The following is a 12,427-nucleotide window of genomic DNA, read 5'->3' as shown; positions in this document are numbered from 1 at the left end:
CTGACTGTTGTGAGGCCTTTGATTTCAACAGTACCTCCTACGGCCTCCCGGTAGCTTGGTTTTGGTTTCACAAATACAAGACGATTATCTGATTGCCGCAGGAGCTACGTGCGTGCTCCCGGGGACTGACATAGTTCCTTGATGAAGGTTGTACCAGTTATGACGTTCAGAAGCATGGAAATCTCGGGGCATGCCACTCTGACTCAAGCTTTTACAAACTACCACATTTCTCTCTCTCTTGGCTTTCTTGGGCACGGACCCAAAATGAACCCCTACTGCTCAGGCCTTGAAGGAATCTCTGTAGCGAAGGACCAAACTCACACTATCCAGCAGTTGTGACCAAAAACCCCCAAGGGCAAAGAAGCATCCCCAATATTTTCACATATATAAATTTGTTAACAGATATTATTTTTATGAGAGTAATTCAGATGATTTGTGGAAAATGGAATTAAAAGTTCATCATCGTCCAAAATTATTTGAAATTTATTGTATATATAAAGGGTCTTCAAAATGTTCATGCAATTTGTGCATCATGAAAAAACTAAGGTTTGCACCAAAATAAACTCATCTTCTAATTGCATTTTCCATGAATTTTTTGAAATAGGCTTTTATAGTTGTTATTTCCACTCCTCCAGTTTCCCCTGTTCCTTAACCTGCATTCAAAAGTGACACTTACAGAGACCTACTGTATACCACGCACTTTCATATATCCCATCTTTTTTCAGCCTGACCACAGCTCACCCTACAGCTGAGGTAACTGAGGCTTGGAGAGCTAAGATAAGCTGCCAGGTTCATCAGCTGCAGAGACTGAGGCTTCAGGCCCTGGGTCTCCGGCTCCCTGTGCACTCAGGCCCACTTCTCCTACCATGACCCAACAGTAGCAGAGACCAAAGAAGCTCTGAGTTTGACACCTGGGATCCATGTCACAACTCAGAGCTTTTGTTTTGTTTTGTTTTGGGTTCAGAGAAAGTTGAGGTTTCGCCCAAGAGAAGACTGTCCTGTCTACCAATAGGCTGGGTCACGGTGGGAGAGGTGAACACCAGTGCAGGCGAAGCAGTGAGGCGAAGCACTTGCTGTGTAGGCCCTGGAGTCAGGTCCACGTGGGCTCAGGCCTGACTTTGCCGCGTATTCGCGACGTGACACTGTGCAAATTACTTCTCCCTTATAATTCCCTCAATGAGATAACAGAAGTTGAAATGAGATTCTGGAAGGCCAGCCCTCAGCGCTGCCTGACAAGGTACTAACAGTTCACTCTAGCAAGGAGACACCATTCACCACCTCAGTTTCTTGGGCCAGAGGAACAACTTCTCACCTGCGTCAGCCACACCAGGCTAATTAGTCAAAGGACCCAAAAGCAGATGCCCCTGGCCGTGGCCCGCTCAGGTGAAAAGCAGATGCTGATGAGCTCTCCTCATCAGCGAGTTAGAAGGTCACCAGCCCGCAGGCCAAGCCTGCCTCGCAGGCGGCGCCACCATGCATTCGCACTTGAGGAACACCTGCCGATGCCCAAGGACCATCTCCCCCAGGGGAAAATGTCACCCCTAAACAGCCTGTACCTTTCCTGTAGGAGGCATCAGGCATTCACCGCTCTCCTGACCAGTGTCGCTATCCCTGAGAATGGAAAACGCATAGCCGCACCAACCACCTGCTGTCCAACTGCTGCAAATCTTACGCCACCACTCCAGATCCTGTTACAGTTTGAATGTTCATTCTCTCCCAGAGTAAGACCATGACGACATCCATAGTGTAGGTGACTCTTCTGAAAAGGCTGATGCCACAGCCCAGGGCACTGTGCACACACCCCACCCCGCAGCTCTGCCTGCAGCACCAACAGATAGCCATAGCTTTCCCAAGGGAGCCTCATTCTCCTCTCCCATTTCCTACTGGGAGGTAGCCAGAGCTGAGATCGTTAAAACCACTGGACCGTTCACCAGGCCAAAGAACCCGAAGGAATCCATTGAGCTAAAGTAAACAGCAAGGAAGGCTCGCCTCATCCTTTATTCCCAAGCCCAGCCAAAGAACTTGTTGCCCATAGTGATGCTAATGGTGACAGCAGTGACAGTACCCAACCTGTAACATAAGCTAGTCACTGTAAGCTGTCGTTTGCCCCAGGAGGATACAATCAGGATAGGTGTTGCTGCCCTTCTCCTTAATACTCCGTCACTGCCTATTTCCTCTGTGTCCTGCAGTGTCATCATGACGGGCTCCTACAACAACTTCTTCAGGATGTTCGACCGCAACACCAAGCGTGACGTGACCCTGGAGGCCTCGAGGGAAAACAGCAAACCCCGGGCCATCCTCAAACCCCGCAAAGTGTGTGTGGGAGGCAAGCGGAGAAAAGACGAGATCAGCGTCGACAGTCTGGACTTTAGCAAAAAGATCTTGCATACAGCTTGGCATCCCTCAGAAAACATCATAGCAGTGGCGGCTACCAATAACCTATACATATTCCAGGACAAGGTTAACTAGGAGGACAAGTCATTACGTAATTATCTCACATACTGAATACTAGTCCAACGAGTTTTTACATGTTTCTTTGGGTCTTCATTTGATGCATTGACTTTAATTTCCCTAAGCAGAAAACAATTGGAATAGCATTAAAAGGAGTTCAACTTTCCCAGCACCCCAGTCCTGAGAAACTTTTGTCAAATCCAATAGGTTTGGGACACTTCTGTGTAGAGTCGAGAGCTGCCGGCTAACAGACTGGAATTTCGGATGCTTTTATTGCCCAGTTTTCTCTGGTGGGTCCAGTGTTTTGTTTCTAGGTGTCTGCTGCGATACAATAAGGTTGTCTGTAGTATTTAAGGAGAAAAGAGGTACTTTTTGTTTTTTTAAGTAAGCGATTCCACTTGATTGAAAAAAAACCGAAACAAAAAATAAACACCGTTTACTCTTACAGAAATTCTCCTGTTTTGTGCAAAGTCAGAACGAGCCCGTCTGTCACCTTTTCTTTCTCCACTTGCTTTTTTTAACCACTGCACGAGGCTGGGGAGCCAGTGCAGAATGAGAAGGGTTGTGGCTCGCCGCCCTCCTTCCAGCGCCATAGAGACGGCCTGGCTGGGGAACACCCTGTGACTGCTCCCGGGGACACACAGGGAGCACCTTCTAAAGCCTGCTGCCCAGCGGTCACTTGGCAGGGCCACGCAGGGCCCGAGCCCATCTGCCGCTTTGTGGCTCCTGATTTTGTCCTCCTAAATAGCTCCATATAACCCCCCACTTAGGTGCTTGCTTTCTCTTCAACCTTTTTCCAGCTTATTTACTCCATTTTAACTTCTAAAGGCCAAGTGCTGACGGCTTCTTTTCTGCCCTGGTAACAGCAGAGAGCAGGGCGCAGAGGCATCACCCTGGCTCCCTGAGAAAGGCAACTCTGTTCTTTGGGGTGTGTCTCCTTGCCTAGCCCCCTCCTCTCCTCCTGGCTTCCGTAACCAACAGTTAGAATCCATCCATCTTCAGTGCAGCTAGAACAAAATGGCCAGCATCAATGCTGACTTGTAAACTCTCAAACTCTTTTATCCCAAGCTCATCATCAGGAAAACAATAGGCCAGAAGGCCCGCCTGTGAAAATACATCACAGAGGAACCAGCAGGGCGCGGTGGCATCCAAGGGAATGACCAGTGTCCCTTGAAACAGGGGAGACCAGTTCCTCCTTCCCTCCAGTTGAGGATTCGGACTTATTACTTCTTGAGAGGTTCTGTACGGCACTCCTGGGGAAGGGCACTCAGTCAAGTGCAAGGATTTCAGATTTTGGAGAGCAGGCATACGCAGCTAGTGGGTGGCATTGACAACACTGGGTCTGGGTTCATGTCTCTGTTCCCATCATGATGACTCATTCCCCAAACTTCCCATCAGGAGAGTGGGAAAGGGCTTGAGATGAGAGCACGTCACTGAGACAGATTTTCTTTCAGTTGGTGGGTTTATTAGACATCCCAACTTCCATATGCAATTTGTATTCGAGGAGAAAACACTGAAAGGATCCTGACTGAGTTCTAAGCTACTATCCACATTAATTAATAACAGCAAATAACTAAAGTGCAAACGACTGTGGAAGGTGCAGCCCAGTTTCAGGAACACGAAAATGTGCAAAAGTGCATCTCAAGGCTGAGGGTGCACGCACGGGAGTGAGGCGGGACTTTCTCAGGGTTCCTCCTTGTCCCCGCAGGGAGACCCTGCCCCCTGCATCGGAAGTGCCCTTGAAGAAAACCCCTGTGTGACCTTTCCTGAACTTCTGGACCTTAGCTCCTCTGTGCCTGCTGGGGAGTTGGGACAGATCACAGTTTCTCACACTGAACCCCAACCCAGCCCTGTGCTCAGTTAACATTAGTCACCTGCCCTAAAAAGCAAGCCTTAGCCTCCCCCAAAGAAATAGCAGTTAGGAAATGTCAGTTCTGATGTGCCAGTTACTTTTCTCTAACATTGATCACATAACTATTCATCTATCAAGCATGTATCCACACACTACCTAAAATCATTGTGAGCCCCAAAGTGTTTCTCAAACTTTGGGACCCTGAACAACTGATACCACAGAACGTTTGTGCCTTTAAAGGCAGCAAGCTCCAGATGACATATTGGAGTCCACAGTGCTCCCAAGAACGCACCTATGGACAGTTTTAGCCATAGTGTAAAGGGTTCACAGGCTGCCTACAGTCTCTCTGTAGACTCCAAATAAAAGTACCTACTCTGTTGCAAAGCCTTCCCTGTGTAGACGCACAAGCCGACATCTGGGGCGGGGGCGGGGGGGTGGGGATTGGCCGGACGAAAGTTTTAGCAGAGGGTCACTGCCCTCCCCTTCATCCACACCAAGGATGCATCAGAGCAAGATTCCTGGCCAGGAACAGAACGGGAAGGCCCCGGGGAACGGGCCTCGGGCAGCAATAACAGCTACCAGGCTTGGTAAGGGAAACAGCCAACTGCTCTAGGAGCTGAACTAGTATTTTACCCTGGAGATATTTCTGAGTTGTACACTAAAGTCCGTCTCTGCTCCAGCTAACACTGAAAGCTACTGGAAAGTTAATTTGCTATGTGTGTTCACTTCTAAGAACCCTGCACTACTTGCTACTGCAAGGCCTCAGCCTTGGTACAAGATGTCGGATTGCAACTGGAGGGTGTTGGCTCAGTGCAGGAAAATGGGAGCCGCGCCTGCCTGAGGTTTCATCCGAGTGCAACATTCAATTCCTGACACTTGAAAACAAGCCACTGTGGGACAGGCAGTTAGCAAAGGGTTAAGAGTCCATCTGCGATGTGTGCATTCCACAGTGGAGTGCTGGATTCAAATCCTGGCTCTTCCACTTCCGATTCAGCTTCCTGATAATGTACACCCTGGGAGGGAGCAATCTATGGCTCAAGTCCTTGGGTCCCTACCACCCACGAAGGAGATCTAGCTTCCCGGCTTCAGCCTGACTCAGTTTGGGCTGTTAAGAGCATTGGGAGAGACGGACTCAGCGGAGGGAAGATCTCTGTTTCTGTCTCCTTCTGTGTGTCTCTACTTTTCAAAAAAAAAAAAAAAAAATTTTAAGTAAACCCATCATCTCAAAAATTAGAATCTATTAAATAAAACACCACTCCAACAGCTGACCTTTGGCAGATATCCATGCTTTGTGAAGAGGAGCAAGATGAATTAGAAGAAGCAAAACATGAGCCAGCATCAAGTACTGGAACACATGATGTCTGGGCAGGAAAAACCAGTTTGCATCTAAACCACTGAAAACCTGGCACCTGCCTTTCCTTGTCCACTGCTTTAAAGCACCAGGACAACACAGCAGCAACACCACTCAGAAGACACACTAGGGCTCCCATGCATCACCTCATTATCTCCTCCCTCAACTCCAGGATGCTTCATTCCCATTTTGCAAACAAGGAACAAAAGTTGACAACCCAGTCAAGGGCACGTAGCCAATAAGAGATGGGACCAGATCTCTAGCTCCAGGATGTAAGTCTAAACCGAAGTTGTTAAAGTCCTGGCTCCAACATACCATACAAACTGACAATACTGAGCACTTACTATGGACAAGGGTTTGGACCACAGACCTCATACATAACAGATCATTTATACCCCCAGAACTCTGGAAACAGAACAATTTCATGTATGATGGGCATATGGTCTGAAAAGTTCATCACTATGCAACCGCATCACTGTGGGAACCCCACACAGTGTCCTTATCCAAGACTTACACCCTTCTAGGCTACATGCTACAAACCTGTGCAGCATATTACCATATCCAGTGCTGTAGGCAACCTCACACAACGGTATGTGCAAGGGTACTTCAAAAACTTCACAGAGGCACAACCATTATGACGCAATGGGTTAAGCCGCCACCTGCGATGCTGGCATCTCACACTGCAGCTCCAGTTCCAATGTAGCTTCCTGCTAACGTGTCTGGGAAAGCAGCGGAGTTTGGTCCAACTGCGTGGCCCCTGCTACCCACATGGGAGACCCAGATGGAATTCTGAACTCCCGGCTACAGCCTGGCCCAGTCCTGGCCCTGGCAGCCATTTGGAGACAACCAGTGGATAGAAGATCGCTTAGTGTCTCTATCTCCTTTTCTCTGTCACCCTGCCTTTCATATAAATAAACCTTTAAAAAAAAAAAGCTTCCTGGGGCCGGCACCACAGCGCAGTAGGTTAATCCTCCGCCTGCAGCTCTGGCATCCCATATGCATGCCGGTTCTAGTCCCAGCTGCTCCTCTTCCAATCCACCTCTCTGCTGTGGCCTGGGAAAGAAGTAGAAGTAGAAGATGGCCCAAGTCCTTGGACCCCTGCACCCATGTGGGAGATCCAGAGGAAGCGCCTGCCTCCTGGCTTCAGATCGGCACAGCTCCGGCTGTTGCGGCCATTTGGGGAGTGAACCAGCAGACAGAAGACCTTTCTCTGTCTCTCCCCCTAACTGTCTATAACTCTGCCTCTTAAATAAATAAAAATCTTAAAAAAAAAAGCTTCCCAGAAAAATGGAATTCAAAGGTTTAACTGCATACAAAAAAACTGCATGCAGTTTTTTCATAATATACAATTTGATTTGTTTACAATTTATTTATTTGAGAGGTAAAATTACAGAGACAGGGAGAAGCAGAATGGTCTTCCATCCACTGTTTCACTCCCCAAATGGCCACAACGGCCATAGCAGGGCTGATCAGAAGCCTCTTGTGTGTCTCCCCTGTGAATGCAGGGGCCCAAGCACTTGGGCCATCTTCTGCTGCTTTCCCAGGCCATAGCAGAGAGCTGGACAGGAAGGTGAGTAGCCAAAACTTGAACCAGCACCTGTGTGAAATGCCAAAACTGCAGGCAGCAGTTTTTCTCTCTATACAACAATGCCAAGCCCAATTTCTGTTCATTTTTGAACCTCTTTTGTACATGGACTTAAAAAAATTTTTGCACCCATATAAACATCTTTGAACTCCATTTGCAGGAACATTTTGGAGTACCCTTGCATTGTACATCAAAATATCTATTTTTAGTACTTCATTGTGTTTTCACAATTTTATATATTTTCATTTTTATTTGAAATGCAAAGAAACACACAGGGATTTTTCCACTCACTGATCCATTCACCAAATACCCACAACTGCCAAGACTAGGCCAGGATCCCAGAACTCAATGCGGGTCTCCCAGGTGGGTGCCAGGGAGCCTAGTTCCTGAGCTATCTCCTGACCCTCCCACGTGCACATCTGCAGAAAGCCACATTGACAGCAGAGTAGCCAAGACTGAAACCACGCACTCCAGTCTAAGGTATGGCTCAGCAGAAAGCCAACCCCACACCAAACGCCTGTCCCCTTAAAGCATGCCTAAACGAGAGCGTCTCCACAGACACAAGAGGAATGCAACCTCACAACACACGCGAGGTCACTAGTCGGCAGCGATCTTTCATCTCCATTCTCATCTTCTGCGACCACTCTTAAATAGGCTGTCCACTGTGAAGGAACTCTCATTAGGCAGAGCCTGACTGGGCTGGTATTCTTTGCATATTACAGCTAAGGAAACAGAGATGACTAAATTTACACAGCTCGCAAGTGATGGAGCCAGCTGGTAAGGTTCAAGTTCTCATTCACTATCCCCATCTCACATTGTGTAGACACTCCTAGAGAGCGACCAGAAAGCAAGACCCCAGGATGAGCCATGCATTCATGAGCATTAAAGATCCGCTGATTGCCTGGGATGTGTCAGGCACCCAGGTCCTAGGCAAGGGACTGGACTTCCTGAGATGAGTAAGCCACTGCCCCAGGAGCAGTGCATTCTTTGTCAATGTATTGAGAAGACTACGAGGTTTGTACAAAGTGCAGACACAGTACACAGAAGGAAAAGGGTAATCAGTGAGTGAAATGAACAGATGTCTCCGAGTAAGTGCCACGGAAGCCGAGTTTCAGGGCCAGTCACTCAAGGCGCGATGCAGCGCTCCCGCAGACAGAAGGAGCCGTGCAGGGAACTGAAGCGACGAGTACGGTAATGCTGCTCTCGTTCTATCAGGACACGTTTCCAGTCTGCTACAGGTAGATGAGTTTCCTTTATTCATCCAATAACAAATATTTATTAAGCCCCATGTCCAAGCACGGCAAAATACACTGGAAGAGCAAAGGGAAACGGAAACCAGTATTTACTGCACTTCTGTGGCAGGCATTGGCTTCGCTGTTAAAGCTCATTCTAAGTGCCTGCCGAGTAGTTGTGTCACTCCACGCTTCCGTTTGAGACACAGACTCAGAGGGTTAAGGGACATGGTCACAAGTTTTACCCAGCTCTGTCCCGTTCCACTGCCTGTGCTTCTTCCAGCCAGGGATCAGCAGTGCATGGCTACCTTGGCCCGTTTATCTTCACTAGGGAGAATTCTCAGCCCCCACACCATCTCCCTGTGACCAAATCTTGCCTGACAGCTGGACAGGGTACACATTTGCTCTGTCACCAAAGAAGAGGCTGAAGTCAAGTGGCTTCCAGAGGTCTCTAACTCCCGACCCTGAGCTCATTATTACCGATTAATGGTGCCCCTGTCTCCATCTTTTGTGCCCCACTGGTCAGATTGGCAGTGGCAGAGCCCAAGCGATTGGCCATCTTTGCAGACTCATGCCTCGCAGGCTGCCAGAACATTGAACGGCCCCTGTCAGGCCACAAACAGGGGCTTAGCTACTGCCGAGACAGACGGAAATCCACTGGTAGCCTCGCCACCCTTGCCATGTACCCTGAGAAGTCCATCCTGGTTTCCACAGATGGACAGACGTCACAGAGGCCCTTCTCGTGTGCCTCTCTCAGCACTGCCCGCGGCCACCGCAATCACTGTGGCTGATGTATTTGGTTTGAGTGGGAGTGAAGAGGTGTCTCTCCCAGCTCAACCTTCTGGCCTCTGGGTTTGTGCATAGGGACCGATAACAAGTTTTGCAGTGGCTGGCAGTGTCGTGCTGCCTTCCCACAAGAGCAATGCAGTCTTTCAGGGGGCCACAGAGGACCCCAGAGGGCCTGGAGTAAAAGGGAGAGGGGCTGCCTCACTAGCCAAAGGAAAACTACGATTTGGGCACACGGAACTGTCACTCAGTTGGGTCAATTTCATTCATTCATTCGCTTACTAAGTGCTAAGTGATTGATCGTATGCTGCCTGCCATACCCTGGGCCACGGGGGTCTGCGGAACTAGTAGTGACAATCTCTGCCTTCGTACCACTTCCATTCTACTGAGGGGCACAGACAAGCTCACAGCAGTGGTGGCAAGCTGAGTAGCTTGCTTAAGAACCCCACGCAGGAGGGAACTGAGCCCACCTGCCAGCCTGGGTTGAAATCTGAGTTTTATCACTTAGACACCGTGCAACATTACACAAATGATCTACCCTCTCTGAGCCTCAGTTTTCTTATAAAATAAGGATTCAAATGACACCTGTCTCATAAAGTGGCTGGGTGACTTTTGATTGATTTGAAGCAAAGTTCTTCGTAGGGTGCGAGGCCCACACTGAGTACTCATTCCATGTTTACTGCTCTGGCTCTGCTAGTGCCAGAGCCACACGACATACACTATGGAGGGCATGTCAGGTGCCGGGAGAATAACGAGACACCACCACACCCAGACCAGGGGCTTCCTGGTGGAGGTGATCCCTAGGGTCAAAGCTAAAAGTAGGAAACGGCTTATCCAGAAGAAGAGAACGGAAAATGTATTGCAGGTGTCAGGATACGACACTGAGGCCCAAAGAGCGTGTGGTGCACTGAAGGAATTTATAATACTCCAGTGTAACTGGCTTGTACAAAGCAGGAGAGCCAATCAAGAGGACTCAGAGATGACAAGGTGGACAGACAGTAAGTGCAGACCTCAAACATAAGAACACACCTGCCCTAGTGAAGTTCATTCACAGCAAGCCCAGGAGCCACTTGGCTGAGAAACCATGGTTTCCACAACTTAGCAAATAGTTACAAGGATAGCCCTGGTCAAGGGGCTATATTGGTAAACTCAGCTCAAGTCTCACCTCTTCAGAGGGGCCTTTTCCAACCACCCCAAATTCCACAGGGGCTGAGGCATTGTTTAGGCCACTCTTAGGTCCCCAGAGCGTAGAGCAGGGTCGGGTTCATAGTAGGTGCTCAACAAATGCCTGTTGATTGAATCAACAAATAAGGGAGTGAAGAGGTTGGGCCCAGCCCTTGCCCTCAGGAAGCTTACAAGGTGAGTGTGCCCAATGGAGCGTTTGGGTTAAGGAGAACCCAGTATATCAGGGAGCTGCTCAGAAGAGTAAGAGAATTAAAAAGGAGAGAAGGAGGGAGAGCAAGCAAGAGTGAGCGAGACAGAGAGCGAGACAGAGAGCGAGACAGAGCGAGACAGAGAGCCAGTGAGATGCATTAAGAGCAAGCAACTGAGCTGAGATTACCGCGTTAGTTAACAGAGCACACGTGTCCCTGCCTGATGCATTACCGCCCACAGTGGTGAGCCTTCTGGGACCCTGCAAAGCATGCAGCAAGGTTGACAGCTTCCAATCAATACCATGTTCACCGACGCAGGGAGTAACATTATCACATCCAAGATATTACCCCACGTCCCGGCTGCAGCACTAAATATACTCCGTAACGAGGATGAGGGAAATGACAAGAGCTATTATTCTCAACCCTCCCACTTGGAAGCAGGAGGTGAGACAAACCTTTCCCTGGATGTTCTTAGGGGAGGGCGAGCCAGTTCCCCAAAGAAATCCCTGGGAGCTGAGAACATGGCTAATGTAGCCAGACAGGGCTGGGAGAAGATTGGCATTTCCATTTGCCAGGGTGTCCACAGACGAGGAGAGAAGAGAAGGACAGCAATAAATCGGAGGGAATAAAGATAGGGTGAGAGGGGACGTGTGGGGTTGGGTGCCGGATTTTATTCTACATGCCAAGTCACCCCAATAAAAACACTTGGCTTCCCCCTCCCCCATGTGGCTTTCTGATTGCAGCTTCTGTGACCGTGGCATAATTGAAAGTCATATTTCATCTAGGCTATCGGTTTCCAATTCCAAATGCAGGTGCCTTGTGAACAGGCAGCCTGGATTCATCCGAGAGCACAGCAGCCGTTACAATTGCATGCTAAACGTGATCTATCTCTCCACGCAGGCAAGTGGAGTCAGTCACGTTACACACTGGCTGACACAACGCTGCCATTAAACACACTGTGGAATGGCGCCTCGGCCTACGTGCAGGCAGGGGCTGGGGTGCCAGGGCTGTTTTCTCACTTCACTGGTGTATTCAAAAGTGGCTCCGTTTTTCACTCTCTCAACAAGAAGGAGACACCTCTTGTTTTGCATTTTCTTTGCCAAAAAGCAGAAAGAGTCATCGGTTCGGCTTGTGATGCTTCTTGATGAAGGAAGCCAGGCAAAGGCAAAGGCGAGTATATTCACTGACGACGTGATAGATGTCACAGAAACTGATACAGTGTCCATCGTGGGACACGAGGACAGCTCAGAGCGGAATGTCCTGTCGTGGAAATGATCCACGGCTCCACCCAACTTCACTGGGACTCGCACAGGGATGGTTAACCAACACCACCAGTCCCCAGTGAGTTGCAGGGTAGGCTGAGGGAGACTCGAGGGAGCTCAGCAGGAAAGTGGATTACAACTCTTCCTTGTTCTCTAGCATGAAACAAACTCCTAACATCACACACTCACACGTACGCACAGCCTCAACCCCTGCTAACTGAGAAGGGCCTCTGAATTCACCACGCTTCCCGCGAGAAGGGAGAATGCTTCCAGCTGCTTACACAGCTTCTAAATTCGTTACTGTACTCTACAGCAGAACCAGAGATCCACTTACAAAGTCAAACTCCACTGGCTTGGTTAAGAATAGGATCCTGTGACTCCCCCCAGGACTGCAACAGCCTCCATTTCTTCCGGCTCATAATTATGGGACTGTCCCATCAATGAGTAGTAACTGAGTAATTACTGCTTTTAGAGACATTTCAACTTAACCATTTTCTTTTCTTTATAGAAAACTTTTATTTAATAAATATAAATT

At 48.8% G+C, this 12,427-nt stretch overlaps 1 protein-coding gene across 9 annotated transcripts in view; it reads left to right on the top strand.

The window, feature by feature from the left end:
- The window catches only part of PPP2R2B (protein phosphatase 2 regulatory subunit Bbeta), a 490,171-nt gene extending 487,269 nt beyond the window's left edge, over positions 1-2,902 (top strand). For all 9 annotated transcript variants that reach the window (XM_051843263.3, XM_051843261.3, XM_051843260.3 and 6 more), the window contains 1 exon segment: positions 2,190-2,902. In XM_051843263.3, coding sequence (XP_051699223.1) covers positions 2,190-2,469 — 280 coding nt within the window. In that variant the 3' untranslated portion in view covers positions 2,470-2,902.
- Positions 2,903-12,427: the final 9,525 nt, after the last annotated feature.

This window comes from Oryctolagus cuniculus, chromosome 6 (assembly GCF_051225735.1).
Source record: "Oryctolagus cuniculus isolate XC-2025 breed Fujian yellow rabbit chromosome 6, ASM5122573v1, whole genome shotgun sequence".
Taxonomy (NCBI): domain Eukaryota; kingdom Metazoa; phylum Chordata; class Mammalia; order Lagomorpha; family Leporidae; genus Oryctolagus; species Oryctolagus cuniculus.
This window is presented reverse-complemented; position numbering and strand designations above follow the sequence as displayed.